The sequence below is a fragment of the Scatophagus argus genome, chromosome 1 (assembly GCF_020382885.2).
Source record: "Scatophagus argus isolate fScaArg1 chromosome 1, fScaArg1.pri, whole genome shotgun sequence".
In the NCBI taxonomy this organism is placed as follows: Eukaryota; Metazoa; Chordata; class Actinopteri; family Scatophagidae; genus Scatophagus; species Scatophagus argus.
This window is the reverse complement of record NC_058493.1, coordinates 23,421,036-23,443,313: the sequence shown is the minus strand read 5'-3', so window position 1 is coordinate 23,443,313 and position 22,278 is coordinate 23,421,036. Positions and strand designations below refer to the sequence as shown.

Genomic DNA, 22,278 nt, shown 5'->3' with positions numbered 1-22,278 from the left:
TAACCCTGTAGTAATGGACCTTACACCTAACAACACTCATCTACTGGGTTGATGGGGCAAACATTTCTACATTTTATGCCACCGTGTAGGTTTATCTGATGGTTTCACACAAAACGTATAAACACTTTGATGAAAAAGAAAATATAGTTGGCATCACTTTGACCGCCTGCTTCTGGACAAGTGATAGTAGCAACAGTTGTTTTGTGTTTGCACACACAAGGGCCAAGTCTTCACTGGCTAATGAGACGAGCAGTTGCATTAGGAGTAGTTGTTAGAAATGAAAATAACAAACACTTAACAAAGACTTTGTTTATCACCACTGCATAAGAAGAGAGGAGTCATATCCTCTTCTAAAATAAAGCTGAAATATTTATGTTGGTGAGTGTTTATGACAGCCCTGTTGGGAAAAAAATGATCAGGGGCACACACTTTAATATAAGTGGAACTGAATCTGTCTGAAACCTTGAGTAAAACCAAAGAATAGATGAATTGTCCTTCTGTTCTGTATTTATTATCAAGTGTAAACAGTCCTATCTGTTGCATCTACATATAAACACCAGTGATTGAACCTATTTATTTAAATTCATATCATATCATATGTAGAAACTTCCTAAATAATAATGATAATTTAAAAAAATTAACATACTGACTCAAACAAATACAGTCCCTCTCAGTCACCACTTATGACCCACTTGAGGTACGAAGCTGAGCTGCGGAGAACCTGCCATATTGGGAAGTCAACAGCTCTGAAGAAAGACTTCATTCTCAGGTCATCCTGGGAACCACAATCGCCCGGGATCTCAAGTGGAAGTCCCACATAGACCTCATCAGGAAAAAGGCCCAGCAGAGGTTGTACTTTCTGCGACAGCTGAAGAAGTTCAACCTGCCTCAGGAGCTGCTGACCATCTTTTATACCTCCATCGTCCAGTCTGTTCGCTGCACTTCGATCACTGTCCGGTTTGGATCGGCCACCAAACAGGACAGGAACAGACTACAACTGATAATCAGGTCTGCAGGAAAAATCATCGGGGCCAACCTGCCCTCCAGTCAGGACTTATACCAGTCCAGGGTTAAAAAACAGGCAGGAAGCATCGCTGCAGACCCCTCACACCCTGCACACAAACTGCTTGATCTGCTTCCCTCTGGTAGGCGTTACAGAGCTCTGTATGCCAAGACTACCAGACACAAAAACAGTTTCTTCCCCCAGGCTGTCTCCCTGATCTCCCCGTAATCCACCTGCCATTGCATCAACCATCGCACTGTTTGCACTACATGTACATATATTTATATCTTGTTTTTTTTCTCTTCTTGTAAATACTTTATTTTTTATTATTATTATTATTATTTGGTATTTTGTATGGTGCACAGGAGAGAGAAAAATCCGGAGTCAAATTCCTTGTATGGTCACACGTACTTGGCAAATAAAGCTGATGCTGATCAAATAATGACATTTCAGGTTGATGGCTATTTGAAGAATGGAATAAACACTGCTTTCTATTTCTTAGAACAAACATTAGACAATCTCTTATGTTTAATAAACATAATGAATAAATCATAATCTGTGAGAAAACTGAAGCAGGCGACCACAAGAATGACTGGTTCACATTTATCAACAGTTAAAAAATTGTTACTCACAATGCTACGTACAGATAGATGGATGGATATTCCACATAATCTGCAGTATGCAGTGCAACAATAAGAATACAGACATAATCACTAATATTCGGCTTCACTCTGTAGGTCACTTTGGATAAAAGCGTCTGCTAAATGAAGTGTAATGTAATGTAACAATGTGACCACTACAAGTAGCTTTAGCGCCCCTAGTGGTAGTAACCAGTAGTCCATTGTACTTATATACAATTTTAAGGTGCTTGCACTTACATGTCACTGTCTGTGTACACTTTACTACATTATAGATGGAAATGCTGTTTTTTACTCCACTCTTTTATTCAGATTACAAATTTACATACAAAACACGTGATCATTTTTAAAAAAAATAGCACAAACAGTCGTTAAAATTAGCAGGACCTCGACCAGCTGCAACTTACACATGAAACCAGCAGTAGTAAAACAATAATGTGATTTTATAATACAACATTCTCAAAGGGACACTTTAAATATTAATAAAACAACCAGCCGTAATCTCTATATTCCGTATTTTTGAATGTCATACCAAAAGATAGCTTTTGATTTGCTTCCAAGGACGTTTTCTCATTAAAGTCCACAGTTAGACTGACCTGCATAAGAAAGCTTCTATGTAACGAGGTACTTCCTCAGGCTGGAGTCGACTAAAAGAATTACTTCAAGACACTGGTGTTCCTCAGAGATGTTTAATCATCTATATGTCAGGAATTAGATTTCTGTTGCTGAATGCTTTTTCTTTTTTATAATTTATTGATAATTGTTGTATTTTGTAGTCTGCCAGCTGGCGTTGATTCTGATGTTTGTCTTGGCCATTAAATTTTTAAAAATGATATTTTAAAATCCCAACTCTGTCCTAATTATTTTTGCTCTTATCAATAAAAATGTACAGCTGTGAGCATTTTGGATTCTTCACATTCATGAATATTGATAAGTATTCGATTTTTCATGAACTCAATCCATGAAAGATGGATTTCTTTTCCTTGCTGTCTTGTTGGATGAATATTAAAGAATATTCCATAATGTAAGACTGATGCAAGATGTTGTGCTTTGATGCCACTGTGAGCCTTCCTTTCCTCCATGTTTTTTCAGCTCATTTCATCAGTGTGTGACACAATGCGAAATGCATATTGAAAGAATAAAGAGGACCACAAATCATTTACAAGATATTAACAAGAAGACACAGTAAACAATATAGGGATTGGGTAGAAACGTGTTTTGTTTTTGTTTTTTACAAACTGATACAAATACACAAGATACAGATACAAAAACATTAACTGCTGAGTGCTGACTATGTGGTCCAGCATTTAACTGCACCTCAAGTGGCAGAAGGAGGACTAATAAATACACTCATGCAACAGTAACAAATCTATCAGGTGGAACGCACAAAAACACCAACGAGCTGCGAGTGGAAACAGTAACGTGTCAACGGAAAATTTTTTTTTTGTTTTGTTTTGTTTTGTTTCGTACCGTTTCAAAGAAGAACCAACAGAGAGAGATTCAGCCTGTTTTCTTCCTAACTGCGACAAGCTCCTGAGACCTTAGTGGAGGGAGTGAATCAGTTCAAGTGAAAAATTTCACCGAAGCCTTCACCCAAAAGGGCAGTAATGGTTATTTTACATGCGGTCTGGGAGACGGGGGACAGCGTGCCTCAGTAGGAGCCTCGTGTGCTCGGAGCTCTCACACAGCCTTGCGGTGGTACTCTGGGGGTGCGACCTCGTAGTCAGTGGCACTGAAGAGGGTGGATGAATTCTTCACCAGGTACCTGAAGAAAACGCAGAGCTGTAATTGCACTATAACGGTGGAGCGGGTTTGCATGCATAAAGGTAAGTTGTGACACTGAGCAGTTAGACCCTCTGAAGCATGGTACTTTAATTTAAAAGGTCTTCTCATAGAACTGCAACACAGGGCTTACATATTAGGTGTTATTAGGTGATATTACATATCCTATAGGTTGTATAAGTAATGACGTGTTTTATTGAGAAAGTGTGACAGCTTGCTTATGAGGTCTGACTCAATGAAACTATATACACGTAAAGAAATTAAACAGCAGACGGGCACTACAGGTGCTTTGTTCAATCAATACAGCTATTTAACTGTGCCATGATTAGTCACAGCTTTTCAAACCTGACAAACAAACTCAGTTAATTCAGAGCTCAATAAGTGGTTTTTATACTATACCTTCTATAGCCCTTTCACTTTGACCCTGGATACTTCGAGTACTTTTTGCTATTTCTTCTTCTGCACCTTTGCAGAGTATCTCACCATTCAGCTTCTTGAGAATCACATTCACTTTGTTCAGTAAAAGGACAGTATGTGCACAATGCTATGTGGACAGGAACACAGTCAGGCTCCGTGTTCGTTCCCATTTAGATTTTCCATCACTTATCAAAATGACTCAAACGGCACACATGAGTCATCTGTGAAACTGCCTTAACTATGAATTCTACCCAAAGTACCCAAACGTTGGCTCTGTCTGCCAAAACAAATGTACAGTCAGTCTCAGCAGGAATATTTTTCAGAGCAGAAAATCGATTCCATGGCTTATGTTTTGAGGATCTGAAACAAGCCTGACTGCACTAATATGAATGTGGATGTAACATGACATCTGCCAGCGAAGACATGGGGTCTCTGGTGGTGTGGTGGGAGTTAAACCTTACTTGAGGAAATCTTGGAGGTAACTTAGCAGCAAAGCCAGACTCTTCTCATCCAGTGGAGTGTAAGCCAGCATGGCTCCAATACGAACTGTCAGGAGGACAACGTATGTGTGAGGAAGAATACAAGGAGACAGCAGGCCGCAGCAGATTCAGGACTGATTTCATTTAAATACCGTAAAAACGTTTCAGAAGAGGAAAGTTTCTGAGGGCAATTACCCGGAAACAGAAATTACTTCCATGTAAATCTGTAGGGAAGTTTTTACAGGACTGTCAAAGACCCGAGGTAACCTGATAAAACTCTGTAAATGTGATGTTTTAGGGTTACAGATGGTTTTGGACTTAAAAACCTCACAGTTTAAGAGGGGTAATATGGATTAAATATTTTGTGATCTGCAATTTCATACTGCAGTAGCGATGTGTTTCATTATGTAATAAATTTTCTGGAAATTCAAAATAGCAAAAGGGTAATGACTGCTTCTTGGCCAGTCCAGTAAATTGAATAGCTGACAAATCGAGGTACTCGTTGAAAATGATGAACTCTTAATATCTTATAAATAATGTCATTGAGCAGTCTTCATTTCCATTTCTGCATGTGCCAAATACAAGCACAGGTGTCACAAAATGTTTCTAGAGCAGCAAAAATAACTAAATGCAATAATATCTCACTGTTAACATCTAAAATGTCAATGGAATAGACAATAATCCTGACATCACAACACCGAGAGAAGTTTAGAAAGAATGACAGAGCACGGACACGGGTCACTATCAGTTATTCATCCCGTCCCAGAGTCTTCCTCCCTCTGCTGATGTGATTCACTCCCTGCAGGCGCTGGTTTGTCTCAGCCAGCAGCTAAGACATGTGGCAAACATTTCGACATACAGACAGCTTTCTTTTTAGCTTGTTCGTGACACTTTGCTCTTAGCTGAGCTGGTGGCGCTGTGCTCGTGTGGTGGTGGTGGATAAGAGAGTGCAGACAGAGCAGACTGAAATATCGCTTTTATGCATATTTACATGTTTGTGCTTGCTGGACGAGTGTACTGATAAAGTAACCAGCGGCTGCTTTTTCAACACAAATAATCTTATCATCAAGTTATCTTCACCTTCAGCTGGTTCACTGCCACCAATGCAGCTTCTCTGCTCTGCTGTTCGCTGACTTGTGCACATGCATGTAGAGGAACTCAGCAAAGAGGTTACAGCATGATATTAAAATATATCAAAATATTAAAAACTGCAGATTAGTTTTAAATGAACTCAACAACAATTAAAAGGAATCTTGCTGCTACTCAGTAAAGAGCTGTGCACATGCATTATTTAAGCTGCTTACTACAACTTTGTCTTAGTAGTTGGTGTACATTATTTTGAACTGTGGTGCATGTGATCTCTCACAGCACACAACGATGATGGTATGATAGTTTGGTCTAATAATCTGCTGCTCCCGGAGTCAAATGAATCTTGGACAAATTAAGCTAAACCAGCACTGGAAATACCAAAGACAGTCTTGCGTAATTTCACAAGTGAAAGGAGAACCTGAAGCGATTAAGCCTCTAGACACAAGTTACACTTCGCCACGTCATGTAACCAAAACTGGATGATGAGTTTAATGAGTGGTTGGGAACAGCAATGCCTCTCTTTGTGTTCACAGTGTTCAAGCTTCTGTTGAGAGCATTTTACATTTCAAAGACAAGGGAACTAAAAAATACTGCAACAGTCAGTTTAGTCCTACAGCCATTATACCTGTATGAGAGCAATTTTCTCAGAATGAATGCACTTATAATGTACAGAAAATCACTTCAGTTTCTGTACAATGTTAAAATCCCCCATCCGGTCACTCAGTGATGGTTTGGTGTCTGCGTGTGTGAGCTGCATGCATGCTGATCGCCTGAGGGCCTGTTTAATGTCTACATGCGTCTGTGTGTTTGAGGCTGTCCACAGTGCCTACCAAATAAGCGCAGCAAGTGTGGAGCTCCGTACACCTGAGACATCGGCATGTCCGGGTGCTCAGCCAGGATCTCAGCATACTGCGGCCTCTCGAACTTGTAAAGCAGCTGGGTGCCCAGCATGACGTTGAAGTACTCTCGAATCCCGGCCACCACTTCGTTTACTGCGTACTCCCTGTGGTGGGAACAGAGGAAAGTGACGTATTTCTCTGGAGAGAGCTTCCATGGAGACCTCAGCAACATCAGCTGTAAAGGACCATAAACTGCGCAGATTTTAAAATGTAGAAAATCTATGAAAGCTAACATGGTTGGGTTCATTTACATCAAAGTCTGGTTCGTGCTGTGCTGTGCTGTGTGTTTCAATCAATTCAAAGTCAGCTGTCTGGTGCCTTCCCCTTTACTCAGAAGAAAAACAATAGGCAATCAATAATGTAACAAATTTCCCCTGCTAAATTAGGAGACATTTTTACTTTTTATCTGATCTATCAGAAAGCACACAAACGCACCAGTCCAGTGAATATTTCCAAATATGTCTGTGTTTTTTTGACTGCGTTACCCTACAACACACAACATTAAATTGGGTACACTTGTCGTTGCATGCTTTTGCATTTGAAGCAAATATCTAATCTTAGCAAGTTGACTGTTATAATCTACTGAAATGAATATATACTATATATAATATAGCAGTCAAGAAGACAAAAAACATATGCAAAAATGTGGCCAGCAGCACAGATGAGTGGCTGGAGGTGGAATAAAAAAGCGGAAAATACATTTGTTACAGTCATTTAAATAGTTGGCTGAGGAGGCGGCACATAAACGGCACCATGCTGGGGAAAATTTTGCAAGATTGTCTCGACACTGCCTGTAATTCATTCCATACAGAGAAGTTAAGCTGTGGATGCACACATGAATGTGAGTGGTGATACAATGAGGTGGACAGATTGTCACCGGATACCAACGTTTCTCTACTTCTCACAGAACTTGAAGGATGCTGAGATGATTGTTCTTACTTATTGTCCGAGTTTCCTTTTGATTTCTTGTAGTTTGCATAGTCCTCCAAGACAGTCTCTACATTCCTCTTAGCGGGCAGATGGAATAACTGTGACAGAAAGCAAAAGAAAAAACAAGATCGTATAAATTTTTAACATGTTGGCATTTTCTTCGCTGCAGAGCTGATTTTCTGACCTCCACAGGACATCACAAATCTACAGCAAGCACAGGAACTCGTGATGGTGACTGTGTGTGTGTGTGTGTTTTGTTGTTTTCACCTGTTTCTGTCGGGTGATGAGGTCCCAGTCGTCCACCAGCCAGGGTTTCAGCTCCTCGGGGATCTTTACCTTCACCTCCACGCGGTTGGTGAACATCTCCTCCTGGACACAGACACAAACATGTTGAGCTTCTCGCTTTGAGCAGCAAAGCCTCCCCTTTCGCCTCAATAAAGCAGGGTTCATACATTCAAGCACTTTTCAAGAACTTCTAAGGTACTTAAACCAAAAATTTCCCAACTTCATTTAACTTAATTATCAAATGTAAATTGTTACTACAAATGCAACTGCAAAATAAAATCTACACAAGTCCTTTAAACCCACAGTAATCAGTGTATAATGTCACCGTGCTGTGTTGTTATCAGCAGTTCATATTAATCTTGATTGTGTTTTGATCATGATTATTTCATTCTTGCTCATTTCAACGCCAGGAGACGACAAACAAATACGTTGAGCGAACGTTTCATTTCGAATAATCAAAGATTTTTCACCCACGATTGTTTTGGTAGATGAAACTCCAGGTTACGTTGAATATAAAGCATTTGCAAGCAGCCTCCACCCTCAGATACTCGGGTTTTTGATGACATAAGTGCTATTATCTTGTGTTGACACAATTTTGCTTGTGTACAGTTCACAATTACATCAAATTTTCTTTTGTTTTTTTGCTTTCTGAGGCAAACAAAACAATTTTTCTCACTGCTGGGCACACAAAAGAGTCCCAGCAATCATCTACTGTGGCCCACGGGGTCAAGCTGTCACATTCGTGCTTGAATGACCTTCTTCTTCAAACAACACTTTGAACCAGATGAAATCAGTAAGAACTGGGACTGGGTTTTAAAAAGCATGTCAAAGATCTTTTCTCAGTCTGTGACTGTACAGAAGCCAAGAGCTCAAAATGGCACCTTAAAACAAACTTCTTCCCAACATCCTACATAATAAATGCTGTGCTATAATCTGTTTAAGCTGTGTAATGTAGTAATTATGCTTTCATGTGTATCCATGGGGGTTGCCAGTTAGTACTGATACACACACTCTCCACAGTTGGATCAACCCGAGCCCTCTTCTTCCTGGGTCCCTGGGGCGTTTCTCCGCTGCTGGTACCTTCACCCGGGCCTGGGGCTAAACAAGACATCCATTACAGCTTCAAAATTACATAGAAACGAAGGTAAGCATTTTTAATAAAAATCCTGGCGTGCTGTTAAAGTCAAAGCATCTTTTTATACTGTATAAGATCCAAGTTTCCTAAAGAGGACAGTGCTCTCAGGCATAACGGATGAGCAGGTAAACAACTCATTGTGTAGTCTGTAATGTTTTTCTGACGTGCAAAAGAAAGGGAAGGTAAAAATAAAGCAACACTTCAGTCAGTTTTATCCACCACTAGGAGCTCTTCACATCTTTTATCGCTGGTGATCTTCACAGGCTCAGTGGGACTTCGTGTTACACCGTGGACTACATGTTTGATAAAAGGTTAAATACGAAAGGTTAATCTGGTTAGTCTGAAAATACATGTAATGTAAGACACTTAAAAGTGACTAATTTATAAATGCTTTACCTGATAACACCATATAACAGTAAAAAAAAAAAAGGACATCTTTGCCTTTTCTTTAATGTTTAGTAGCTCACTAAAATGGTCCAAGAACATTTTAATGTAGCACTTAAATGTTAAATGTTGTTTGAAGAAAATGCACTTGAGTAAAAGCTGGTTAACACGGTGGTTCTGAAAGACCTCCAAGCCCCTGCAGAGGAGGCGTCGATGACCAGGAGAAAAATATGATGATGATGCTGCCATGCTGACCATTATTTCACTAACATTCAATTTGGATCCTTATTATAAGATGCTTCCCTTATCACTGCAAACAACTGATGAAAAGTTTGGGGTAGTGGGCATGCGTTTCAGCATTGGGGGGGGAGTCGAGCCATGTAAAGAAATGTAGAAACATTTCACTTACTCTTCTGTTTTGACTTTTTCACTTTCCTAGGATGGAAAACAGGAAATATATAAGCGACACTCTGCAGTGACAACATGATATTACATGTGTACCCTGTGTGGTTTCCTGTGCAGCGACTACATTCAGTACATACATGCATATGTTCATTATAATATTATCTATTGTGATATTATTTATTATAATAATATTTGTTCCATTCAGCAAATAGTGTCAATATTGAACTATAAAAGGTGGGAAAAGAGTGGACACTTACAGATCAACATTTTTCTGCTGCACAGCAGCAATCTTCTTGCTTGGTGCTAAACCCCTCATCTTTCCCTCAACATAATGGTCCCTGGGGTGGAAATAAAATGTTGAGGATCATTTGTTTACATATTATACTATCAAGAACATCACGTTTCAACTTATAAAGCAGTTAATAATAAACCCAGGGTCATTGACAAAGTGGAAACTTACTGATTGGCCTTTTGAAGCTCTTTTTGTTTCGCAAGGTTGCTGTCCACATATTTGAGAACTCTGCTTTCAGGAACCCATTCATCCCAGCTGCAAAAGAAACAGCATGACAATGTCAATAACCATGAGAAGAAAGGTCCTCAGTAAAGTTTCTCACACACACCTCAGGAGATCTAAGACAATCATTTATAGAGTAACGCAAACAGGAAATCAAACGACATGGAAATCAAACTTCTCACTTTTTGTTCCATCCGCTGTAATGAATGAAGTATTTAATCTGCTTATCCTTTATGTTGATCTTTACGCACTGCAAAGCAAGAAAATACACACATCTGCGTAAGTCGTAAGTCGGCTAACATTCGTGTTGCTGTTAATAATCAACCGATAACACACAAACAGTGTAAGGTTGGCGCTGAAACAAACCTTCGCCTCATAGAGCAATGGCCCATGAAAGCACAGGACTCTTTCACCTGCGGGGAGAGAAACCAAACACCCTGAGACACAAAACGACCACAATATATTTCAGTGTTATGACCTGTTCAATTCTGAGCTTCTATAATTTGGACTAACATAGTTTCGGCGCGTCAATGACTGTCCAATGAATGAGGAATAACGAGTAGCACAACAAACAAGCTAGCTAACCGTTAGCCTAACGTTAACGTCAGTTTTACGTCTTTGGCTTTATTTAAAGACATAAACTTCAATGTACGTAAATTTGGGCTACGTTTTGCATTAATCCTCCACACATATGGACAGTAATAATGGCTCGGTAGCTCTGTCTCCCTCCCTGGAGACCACTATTGTCAAGCTAGAGCAGCAGCTTCAACCACAACAAACCCGCCCCCTTCCAGACGTTAACCGCGGTTCATCCCGGGTGATTTTTCTGCACCGACCTTCTTGAAATTTAGGTTTAGGGTCCTGTTTTGGCGCCATTCACAGACTCAGCTGATCGGATCTCTGAATGATCAAATTCGTGCATTGCCAATGTCCATTTCTTCCAGACACAGACACCTCCGACATTTGAGCCTGAGCAAAGGAGAAGGCGAGAATGGCCTGCCTGCCTGCCTGCTGCTGCGTCACGTGACTACCGTGAAGACTGAGGGCTGTGGTGCGTTCAGGTACTCTCCTGTAAAACTCGTAAAAAAATGTGTTTGTTCATGCCAAGTTTGGTAGTATTTCTAGCATAATTTACATTACTGTCTTCAGTGAAAAAGCACATATATATTTTTTTAAATCTGTTTTTTCCCAGTACAAACATGAAATTGTATCGTAGTTTTTTATTAGAATTTTCTCACTTTATTTATTTTATGTTTATGTATTTTATGTTACTTTTGCTTTCCCAGACCAATGGAGAGCAGCCCATGATGTAGTTTCTAATGTTCCTCTTATTTGTCTTAATGTTCTACGCTTCAAAGTTTGAGCCAAACACTAATTTCCACTTCTTGGACAATGAAGCTGCGTGGTATCGCAGTATGTTGAGACATAGTAGGCCTACTCTCAGCCACTAGACCAGTGTTGCCAAATTTAAATCCTAAAAATAAAAAGAAACTCTTGCTGGGAAAATTTTGCTGGGAAAGTTTTTAAATGAGACGTGTGTATTCTAACATGTTATTGTTTTACTGTGGAAAACAATCCAGTGTTCATCAAGTTGTGCAACCTGTGGACAACATCATGCTCTTGTCCTGTATAATGTACCTTTTAACTACCCTTTTATTTTTCCTCCACTCACAGAGCTGCTACCCTGCTGCTTGACCCGTCATGGCATAAGAAATCTTTCTATGCATGAATCATGACACTTGATCTGTTTTACAAAAAGACAAAAGTGGCTTCAACATGAAGTTGTGTGTGAGCATATGATTACCTGTTTTTAAAGGTTTGTGAAATTCACGGTAATCTTTTGTCTTTAGTAGAGTTAGCTCAGTTGAGGCTGGGCAGACTGAAAAAGATGACATTTTTGTGGCGTCACCACACCAGCGTTTCTCAGCCTTTTCTGGCCTGTGACCATGTTTGTTGGGTCACAGATTTCTCATGAACTTCTGAGTTGTCATATTGTCATGTGAATTTGATCATGACATTCTTCTGTCAAACAACCATTCATCAGGATCTCAGTTTTCTCTCGCGAACTCATCTTCACGTCCGTGGAGCCGACAACATCTCAAAAACGCTGCCTGAGAATCTCTGATGCTGTAAAACGACAACTGAAGATGCAAGTCCCCCCTCTCTCCTCCCATGTTTTGCTATTTTAAGACAAATGAAGTAAAGACAAGCATTTGTGTTGTCAGATTGAAAACCACTGCACTGACTGGGAGATACAGGTTCAACCTCCTTTGATGGACCATATTTATGAAGGACGCTGAAAACCTCACTGAGCTCCTACCCACTAACCTCCTCGCATCTACATCCTCCTCCACATTGTCATAATGAATTACCCTTCCAAGACCAGTAAACATCTTTTTAAACCCTCAAATAATGTTTATCTGTTGCATGAGAGGACAAGTTAAAATGGAAAATATACACTTAAAGGAATTATACTGTAGACTTTATTGATGAGGGGACGCCTGAGAAAAGGAAGAAAGGATCATTTAACAATGTCAAAAAGACTCAAGGGAGACACAAAAAATATCTTTAAGGCATTTCTTAAACTGGTACAGCTGTCAGCTAAAGCATGTGAGAAACCCAAGACCCAGTGTTAATGATTTTGAAAAACCTGCAGAAATACTTCATTTTGCATTAGACTTTTTTAATTGGACAACATCACCAAACATACAGACATTTTTTTCAGCAGCGAGATACATGGAGCAATATTGTGCAAATAATCGTCCAATGTTTACACAGAGACAGTAGTAAGAAGAAGAAGAAGAAGAATCACATTATTGACAGTATATATATTTTACATACACACACTGAATTTGTCTTCTGCATTTAACCCATCCTTGGTTGAACACACATGCAACACCCAGCAAATGACATGCAGTGAAACACACACAAGAGCAGTGGGCTGCACCAAGCGCATTTTGCTATTATAACTAACTTAAACAACATATCAGCTAAAAAACAAATACATACAATACATAGTCTTCAGAATTCCAATAATAACAACCTGTCATGTTTGTCCTTTGTAATGTATGATGTTTACTGCATGTATGTTTCTCTCTCTTTCATCCTCTCTGTCCTGTCTGCTTCTTCTTTCCCCCCTTCACCCAGCCGACTATCAGCAGGATGGTTCTCTCTTGCGAGCCGAGTCCTGCTCAAGGTTTCTTCCTGTTTAAAGGGAGTTTTTCCTTGCCACTGTCTGCTTGCTCGGGGGTTCAGGCTCTGGGTCTCTGTAAAGCATCTACAGACAACAAAAACTGAAAGTGCCCGGGGAGCAAATTGGGGATTAAGTGCCTTGCTCAAGGGCACATCAGCCGGCTAATGGAGGGGGGGAGCATTTTTCATATTAAACACTCGAACCAACGACGCTCCGATCACAAGTCGCTTCTCCAACCTCTAGGCAACAGCTGCTCCCAATAATAAAAGTAATAAACATGTAAGAGGAAATCTAACCTTATATTAAACAAGAGTAATGGCACAATGATAACAGAAGAACAGTTTTTCTGCTTTGTCTGGACGATATAGTTCATTCTGTTGTATTCTAGTTAATATTAATCTAATAAACATGGAAATAAATAAAAGCTTGAATTATTCTGAATACTCACTAATCACATTTTTTCTTTTATGGTGAGTCTTATGGAGTCTATAAGAGATATATGCTGCATGTTTGTGTACTTTACCCATTATAAGAGTATTAGACTAGTATTAGACTGCAATATACTGTGGTACAAGGAGTTTAATGTTATAATCTCTTTCTCCACAAAGTTCCCGTCTCACTGAAATTAAGTCCTTACTTGATGAGGGGCTCAGTGTCACGGGAGCACATTTATCTTCAACATCATTCAGCTGCAGTGGTGAACACGCAATGACTGACTGTTTCCTGTGCGGCTTGATGGGCCACGTCCACAGCGGCTGTTGTGTATCATGATTTCTACTTAAGAGAACAGACTGGACTATTACACACACACACACACACACACACATTACAAGCAGGGACAGCACAGGAAGTATGGCCTGTAACTGTGTCTTAAGGCACAGCGCTGTCTGTATTGAAAGGTATTACGCGCGAACGTTTAGTTTTTGATGTAAAATCTCTAAAACGCTGCTGCCCTGGTAACACAGAGCGTATATATAACGTCAGCCTATGGTTCTCTGAAGGTTGGTTAGACCATAACCAAGTACTAACGTCGTGGCAGAAACCTAACGAAGCCTAACGTTCCCTAAACATCGAGGGAACCAAACATGTAACCAACAAGGTTAGTTACAACCTGAAGCTACGTTCTCAAAACGTTCTGGCAACCAGAATGTGCTACTAGGTTTACAATGGTATTACTCAAATAAGTGCAGTAGGCAAAGTACCAGTACCTCAGAATTGAACTTAAGTTAGTGAATGTATTGTACTCTCCACCAATGGCTGCCGTGAGATCAGCGGTCCTGGCGTGCGCAGCCACTTTTCTCTAATGGATGCTGTTGGACAGCTTCCGGATTTGAGCATAAAAGCCCTTCATAAAGTCTATTTTCATCCGCCCGCTCCGATGATGGCTGGGCTCATTAGCTTCAGTGCTCAGGTCAGTGTGACCTGCAGCAGGCTGACACGTCTGTGTCCTCACCTTCACTGCCATTCACAGCTCAGACTTCTTCTCACCTGCTGATCAAATCTGATCACCTGTTACGCTTTTGTTCCCGCACAATCGGTCAAGAGCTCCAAGAAACACTAACCAGCGGGAAAACCTCAGGACATTTTATTGTCATATATAATGGATACACTTTGTTTGCTCATTTACAACGATCATATTTTATACATTTTGGTGTCTTATGTGCCCAAACCTTTGATGACAGGCTAGTCCATAACGTATTCATGTCTTGTGACCTTTAACCTTTTCTTAAGCACGTGATAAGGGGTCACGTTTGCATCCACGATTGTTTTATAACACAGTTATCGTACACTTTTTAATTTTATTTTTTACATTTTTAGCTACGACATTTAGAGCTACTTCACCTGTTCAGTTACAACACGAGCACACTAATGCGAGGTTCATTGTCACGCGTAATTACGCACACGGTCGTTCACACCGTGAAGAGACACGTCTCCTCTAATGGTCATATGGTTATTTAACGAGGTGCTAAGTGGAATATTTTTGGCACAGTTTGAACAATTCCAAAGCGTATAACCTAAAAACTATCTTTCTATATTTTTTTTACTATGGAAATAAGCGATATTACACAAGCATATCAAGACAAGAAGCGCAAATGAAAGTCACATTTTCCATAAGCATATTAGAGTAAATAGTCTGGACATGACGCTGCTTGCCGTCATTTTGCTCTCTAACGGGTCTCCTCTCGTTTGTTGCCGTGCGCTCTGGCTGCGTCTTGGTGAATGCTTCCCAATACGTTTCGCACTCCGTCAGATCATCCACACAGCTCTAAAACTACTATCCTCTGTGCATCAGAACTCTCAGTTTGTTTCTGAACTCCTTCCTCATGAGGCAGTAAATTATCGGGTTCAGGCAGCTGTTGGTGTGCGCCAGACACACGGTCAGTGGGAACACGTATGTGTGCACTATGTAGTAAGCCTTGTCCCAGTTTGCAGCGTTCAGTTTGACCAGCACACTCCACAAGGTGATGGCGTGGTTGGGCATCCAGCACAGGAAGAAAGACAACACGACGATGGTGATAGATCTTGTAACTTGGGATCTCCGTTTGGGGTTACTTGTTTTCATACTTCGATTGCGGATGAAACGCAGCAGCATGATGTAGCTGATGGACACGATGGACATTGGCAACACGAAACCCACAAGTATTTTCTGTATGTGATAAACTGCTAACCAGTACTGTCCACCAGGAAACCTCAGCAAACAGAGTTTTTCTCCCGTTACGTTGCTGACAGTTGAGAAAATCGGCGTCGGCGCAGTCGCCAGAGTCGCCAGTGTCCAAATAATTACGCAGATCCATTTGGTGGAACAGGACTCCTGCACGGTTCTGTTCTTCAGAGCCGAGGCGACTGACCAGTAGCGGGTCACACTCATGGCAGTGAGAAAAAAGACGCTGGCGTACATGTTCATCACGGTGACCGAGAGGATGATTTTGCACATGGCGTCTCCAAACGGCCAGCTGAAGTCCAGCGCGGTGTCCACGGCCCAGAAGGGCAGAGTGAGCACGAACTGCAAGTCTGTCACCGCCAAGTTGAGGACGAAGAAGTTCACTTTGGACTTCTTCCTCTCTTGTTTAACCCTGATGAAGAAGAGGACCAACAGGTTGCCCATGAGACCCGCAGCGCAGACTACAGAGTACACAAGGCAGATGAGGAACCTCAGAATCGGGCTCCCGTCAGCCGTCACGTCGATGTCCTCCAGGTTGCTGAAGCTGTCCATCTCCACCAGTGACCTGTTCAAACACACGCTTTCATTTTCTTCACTCATAATTTCAGCAGCTCACAGACTTTTCGTGAGAATATAACCAGAGAGCCGTCTACATCCAAGCTCGACAAAAACATGTCCAAATACAGCCACATTAGTGAGAAGTATATGATGCCACCCCAACTCCTCCGTCAGCATCCACCCCACCCTCCTGCCATCTCCCCTCCTCTCTCCGCCACGACGCATATTCATCCAACATGACTGCTCTCAGCCTTGACAGCGTGAGAGGAACGGTGGGGTTGAGGTCTTGTTTTTTTTTTCTTGGTCAATATAAGGTTTGATGTGTTATGTGTGATGGAAGCTCCTCAGAGCGTCAGGCTTAGCAATCATCTGCAGTCAAAAAATAGACTTTTAATTAATAATTCCAGATATCCGTATAGCTCGTGTCACAGCCAGAAAAACACGAGTGGAGTTGATAAAGTGTGCGTAACTGGTTTCTGTGCCATCACAGCCACGGATGAGTTGATGAAAACGTCTCTCTCTGCTGCCACCACGTGTTCGTTTTAAAGTGCAACAGGCTGGTAAGACGTTTCTCCAAGAGATGAGCCCCCATCTATTAAAATAAGTGAGAACACACTGCGATGTAACAGAATGCATTTTAATACATCTAAACTTTTCTACATAAACAGGTAACATTCAATAAGTAAACAATTTCTTCCAATGCAGGTAATAAATATTTTTTTCACTTAGTATATTTGTACAACTGACAAGGGTTTACTGTACACTGTCTTCTCCTTGTCCCCCCCTTGAAAAGCCTTTTTTTAAATGATTTTCCTCGGATTGGAGCCGTGAAAACAGAACCTGTGAATGTTTTAAGGCAGTGAGTGCAGATGTTGACTCGAGTCTGACTTTGAGATTATTTCAGTTGTGTAAGACTCTTTATTGGCCACAGTCCTTTTTTTTTTTTAATAATAGCTTTCATTTTCTAAAAAATATATAAATTAATTTATTCTCTTGCTCTGAACTGACACACAAAAAGCATACAGATGGACATCAAACACCCACGTCTGGATATGAACTTTCAGTTTTCACGTTTCCATACAGACATAATTTACACATTGTTGACATTTCCCTTTTCCTTATGTTGAGACATCACGCCAGCCAAAGAGCTGAGCTGCTTGGCCAAGGTTGCCCGTGGAGATTCTGAAAACACAGTTTAAGAATAACTACTGATAATAGTGGCCATATTCCATTCACTTTAATCTGTGCAGATGCCGGTTTTGACCCAGTTTTGGTAACAACCAGCACAGTCATAAGCTGCTGCAGAAATGCTTTAAGTATACGACACACACGTTCACCCCTGCGTGTGATTGCAAGGGAAAAGGGACCGAGATGGAGACAGCTCTGTGCTCCTCCATCCCCGCATGCAATCTGACATAAAGAAAGAAAGGAAAGACAATTTCTTTGAGGTGAAAGAAAACAAACAAGAAAACAAAGCAGAACAATGGCCGCTTCGCCCTCAGGAAACTAACAATTGTGAGCCACAGGATGGAGCTGTGGACATATAACATTTTGAAACAGGTGGGTGGGGAGGGGAATCTGACCCCCATCACCACTACGACCACCACCAACACCACCACAGTGCGTGGAGCACTCCAACACAAACGCACTGAACACATTCAACACGGTCAGCTCTCTCACTTCATGTGCATAACTGTAACCTGCTGAAAGAGGAAGTCGTTCAAATAAATTAAACTGTGATCAAATGCCATCATTAACCGTGACCACCTCATCAAGTATCCGAATACTGGTGATTAATATTTAAACTAACACGACAGAAACTAAAGGATCATCATCTTCATCGGTATAGCAAGTCAGGGTAACACTTTCTAATAAAGATACAAACACACATGCTTAAGTAATGTAAAACTAATACATGAGCCGTTATGTGTCACGAGGTTACTGCTTGTTGCTCACTTTTAAGACGTGATCGAGTCACTGCGAGTTTATGTGATCAGTTAACACTTAATGGATCATACATTAACTTATGTGACACCAAACTAGCTGGAGTCCAGTTACATAATTTCAATGGAAATCATGTCGTCTCCAACGTACTTTTCACTGGCTAAGAAAAACACACTGGGTTTCTGCTGTGACCAAGTATTTTTAGATAATCCAGTGGGTTTCTGAGTGGTTTATGTCGCTTAAGTGGAATATTTTTTCTCAAAGTATCCGGAAAAATTCAGTCACCAAATTTGGACGCATGGCTTTCTTTGGACGGGGCAGCCCCACACTTCTCAATCAGACTGGAAAGCTGCTCTTATCACACTCGTAGTCAGATGAAAACGTCTGCATGTTGCTACGTGACTGGAAACACTAACGCACGCAGCACATCTAAAGTCAGGGGCTGTGGGGGTCCTCCTCCGGGAAAGGAGGGTCAAAGACTTGGTGAATTATGCGCCAATCTGTGTCTCTTAATCTGTGGTGAAAACGTCTTTATTTATGTAAAGGAAAAAGCAGAAGGTTCCAGGTGACAATTTAAAGACATATGAAATAGAATGTTCTCAGCCAAGCTGTTTGTCAAAATAAAAGTCCTCTGCTGCTTTCATGTTTTTCTTAGAGGAGGGGACCATTATTGAGGCGAATGAACTCCTGCACTTACGAACTATAAGTGAACACAGCTGAGGCTGAAGTGAGCCTGATTGCTTTTGCAGGTGTTTAGGCTAAAAGCCGAGTATTAATGTTGAGTCAGAAATCCAACTGTGAGCTGCATCTGACTAATAGTTTGATTAAAAACAGCATCTTACTTCTGTAAGAGTTAGCAATGCCCTTTTGTATCTGGAGTCCAGCCAAACTGGTGGCATATGACTGTGTTTGAAGTAACTGTGAGTTTATAAGTAACATTAACTGATGATCCATTAAGCGCAAACAAGACGGCCTAATTTTTTAAGAGCAAGCAACAGGAATTCACAATACATCCTTAATTAATTCACACATTAAATCTTCTTGAGTCATGCTTGTATTAATTAAGCATGCATTTTGTGCCCTTATTAAAAGTATACGTCAGCTCCCAAGAAAATACACGCAGGTATTTCCATGATGAATAACTAAATGGTACCTTTTTTGAGCTCTAATAGAATAGAAAGAATAATAAAATGCATATTAAATAAAATCATATCACAACAGCTCCCGAGTGACATTGACACTCACCCATGGAAATCAAACATTTTGTAAAAATATAATATATGGAAATAAGGATAAAAAATAAATAAAATACTGCACAACACAGGAAAAAACACTAACTTGTTCCGGCAGTCGGTTTGGGGTTGGTTCCCATGAGAAGAACAGGGAATAAAGTTAAAGAGGAGGGAGCTGGGAAGCAGGGAGATGGGGGTCATTTTAGGTTGTCTCCCAGTTAGTTGCTGAAGGACAGGACAGGCGATGTCAGGTGATGGGGTTTGCTGTCAGAAGTGATTATCTCATCGTGGTGGGGATAATGAGGCTTTGAAGTGAGCTGCCCCTTTCGGACGTCTGGAAGTGGAGAGCCTGATAAGAGGGAACTCTGGGAAAGTTTCAAGGACACGCACGCTGTAGGAGGGTTGGGCTGACTGAGCAGGAGGGGCGCCTGGTCTACTGCATGTCACTCGTAATGTGAGAAGATGACAGCGGATCTCTGCAACATCTGTTACTGAGGGGAATGGAAGCAAATCCTATAACTACATGATACATTCATGAGCGCAGGTACGCTGAATGGCGCCAACGTTGAGGTATTCCGAAACCTCAACCTCGTTTTGACGCCTCAACATCGTACGCCGAACAGCTCGTAGAGTTTTTTCAGCTAAAGACAGGTCATGTATTTTTAAACCAGCTGGCTTTGCGCCCAGCCGAAGTTGGCATGTTGAGATCTCCTTCTCCTACTGTGGCACTGAACTGTCTGCTTACACTCTCCACAAGCTTCTCCACAAGCAGTTGACAAAAGATAACCCTGTACATTACACCTACACCGCCAAAGACGCCAGTCGCAAGTCAAGTCCCCGACAGAGGTTCACGTGTGACCATTTAAGACATTCTTCCGAGTTTGAAAACTCAAACACGCCGTGAAACATGCACACAAACAGGCACTAGTTTAAACCTGGCCACACGTCATGGACGTCTGTCTCTTTAAAAGCTACAACAAGCTGCTACAACAGCTTGACTCTCATTGTAATTCTTTTTGAACGGTCAAGCACAAAACGATGAAACAGAGAAGACGAGAGACAAAAGGACACAGTTTGAGCGTCTGACTAAACACCAGCTGAAACCGGAGAAGTGGACTCTCCACTGAAAACACTGTGGCACACAGATTCAACTGCACTCTTGATTACTGTGATCATTTTCATAGGTACCGTATGTTATTTTTGGCTTTGCGCAAAAAATAAAACAAACTCATCCAGCTCAAAACCTTAAATTGGCAAGTATAAATAGTCTAAAAGTCCCTATTTCTAAATGCTGTATGTCGGCAGAGTCTTTGTAAGAAGCTGGAAATCAAGGAGTGAAAATGAAAAACCAGAAATGGCTAATTTCCACCTAAACACTCCCAACAGCATTAACCTGAAGGTCAAAGGGAATGCATATATATTTATAACTGTTTAAATATCATACATAACTTAAAAGCATAATAAAATTATTAGTACATGTATAAACTGTAAATTCAGTGTCTGAAAAGTTCTTGTCACTGGATAGAGAAATAATACACCATGAATTTAAAAATGAGCTTAGAGCAAGAGAGAAAGCTTAAAAACGGGGTAGAGAATTGAAGTTTATACTGAGGAAATGCAAACAGGAGAATTTAAGCAGGATAGAGAAGAAGGAAAAAAGAAGAAAAAGATAACCACATGGCAACAGGCATACATTTAAGCTTTAGTGAAGAAGAAGAAGAAGAAAAAAAAACTCCAGTCCTCCACTTAAAAACAGCGATTGAAGCAGCTCACTAGACTGAAAAAGTCCTGATTTAACATACAAAAGTAAAAGAGGAAAATATATTTTGTTCTCTGTACACGGTGCCACTCATCCTTTTTGTATAAAAGCGCCTTCCTCCTTTGTGTTTTTGCTCTTGCAGCGTCTTTGCTGTTTGTGCTGAGTTGGTACCAGTATAGCAGTAATGTGGGTTCATGTGCTGATCTGAAATCAGTATACCAACACAATGTCCACAGCTGACCCCTTTCAGTGATGATTTAGCATTGTCCTCAGGTCAGTCTAGTGAAGGGAACTGTCATAATAATGGTGCTCTCTTTGAAGCAGCCTTGTCTGTAGGACTCCACAAATGTTTTCAGTCTGATGAATAAGGGCCAGTCTAGTTTCTGGATCAAAACTTTACCCTGTGGTCAAGAAGTTTCTTACGGGATTGGAGCTGGACCCAAAGTGTAGCCTCGAGTCTTCTCGAGTCAGTCCAACGATATAACGTCAGGTATCCCGCCGTAAATAGCTGCCACTGCTGCTTCGGTGCTGCCCCGGCTGGCCACCACCCCAGGGTGTGTGTGTGAAGAGTGCGAGCCCGAGTGTGAGGACGAGTGCGTGGAGTGAGTGTCACGGAGGCTGCCGGATGAGACCAGGCTGCTGGTGCTGCCCGAGTTGCTCGCCCCGTTTGTCGGCGCAGTCAGCGAACTGGCCGTTGAGGCTCCCGATTGGTCGAGGAAAAGCTGGGAGGAAGAGGAGGAGGAGGTGCTGTAGGGCAGGAAGCGGTTGAGAAGCAGCTCGTGGTCGTCTGAGGCTGAAGCGGCGGCCGCCGCTGCCATCACCATGTTGTAATGCTGAACCGTGGGAGAAACACAAGAAGGCAGGTATTAGCCAGGTGTGAGTTTAGAGCCTTTTTAAGTTATCAATCACAAAACATCCTAGCACTAGCAATAGCTTGAGTCACGCACAGAGAAACTCCTAAAATTCAGCA

At 41.2% G+C, this 22,278-nt stretch overlaps 3 protein-coding genes across 5 annotated transcripts in view; all 3 read right to left on the bottom strand.

Annotated features, from left to right (window-relative positions):
* Positions 1-1,926: 1,926 nt before the first annotated feature.
* Positions 1,927-10,998, bottom strand: LOC124061485 (mortality factor 4-like protein 1). Of its 3 annotated transcripts, none has more exons than XM_046393347.1 (12): positions 10,797-10,998; positions 10,327-10,373; positions 10,143-10,210; positions 9,907-9,993; positions 9,704-9,784; positions 9,451-9,476; positions 8,532-8,620; positions 7,505-7,606; positions 7,247-7,335; positions 6,239-6,411; positions 4,302-4,386; positions 1,927-3,406 (listed from the first exon to the last, which is right to left on the bottom strand). In XM_046393347.1, the coding sequence occupies exons 1-12, from the start codon at positions 10,834-10,836 to the stop codon at positions 3,322-3,324; spliced, it is 972 nt and encodes a 323-aa protein (XP_046249303.1). In that variant the 5' UTR covers positions 10,837-10,998; the 3' UTR covers positions 1,927-3,321. The 3 variants fall into 3 exon arrangements, with proteins under 3 accessions (XP_046249303.1, XP_046249320.1, XP_046249311.1); XM_046393364.1 differs by lacking the exon at positions 10,797-10,998 and adding an exon at positions 10,474-10,779 and having other exon boundaries at positions 10,327-10,397; XM_046393355.1 differs by lacking the exon at positions 10,797-10,998 and adding an exon at positions 10,474-10,779.
* A 2,972-nt stretch (positions 10,999-13,970) lies between these two features.
* On the bottom strand, positions 13,971-16,880 carry LOC124061480 (relaxin-3 receptor 1-like). The gene has a single exon (XM_046393333.1). It carries the CDS (start codon positions 16,413-16,415, stop codon positions 15,429-15,431), a length of 987 nt encoding a protein of 328 aa, XP_046249289.1. The 5' UTR covers positions 16,416-16,880; the 3' UTR covers positions 13,971-15,428.
* Positions 16,881-16,994: 114 nt separating this feature from the next.
* The window catches only part of LOC124061414 (E3 SUMO-protein ligase PIAS1-like), a 44,669-nt gene continuing 39,385 nt past the window's right edge, over positions 16,995-22,278 (bottom strand). The window contains exon 13 of the mRNA XM_046393195.1: positions 16,995-22,141. Coding sequence (XP_046249151.1) covers positions 21,776-22,141 — 366 coding nt within the window. The 3' untranslated portion in view covers positions 16,995-21,775. The remainder of the gene's footprint in view (positions 22,142-22,278) is intronic.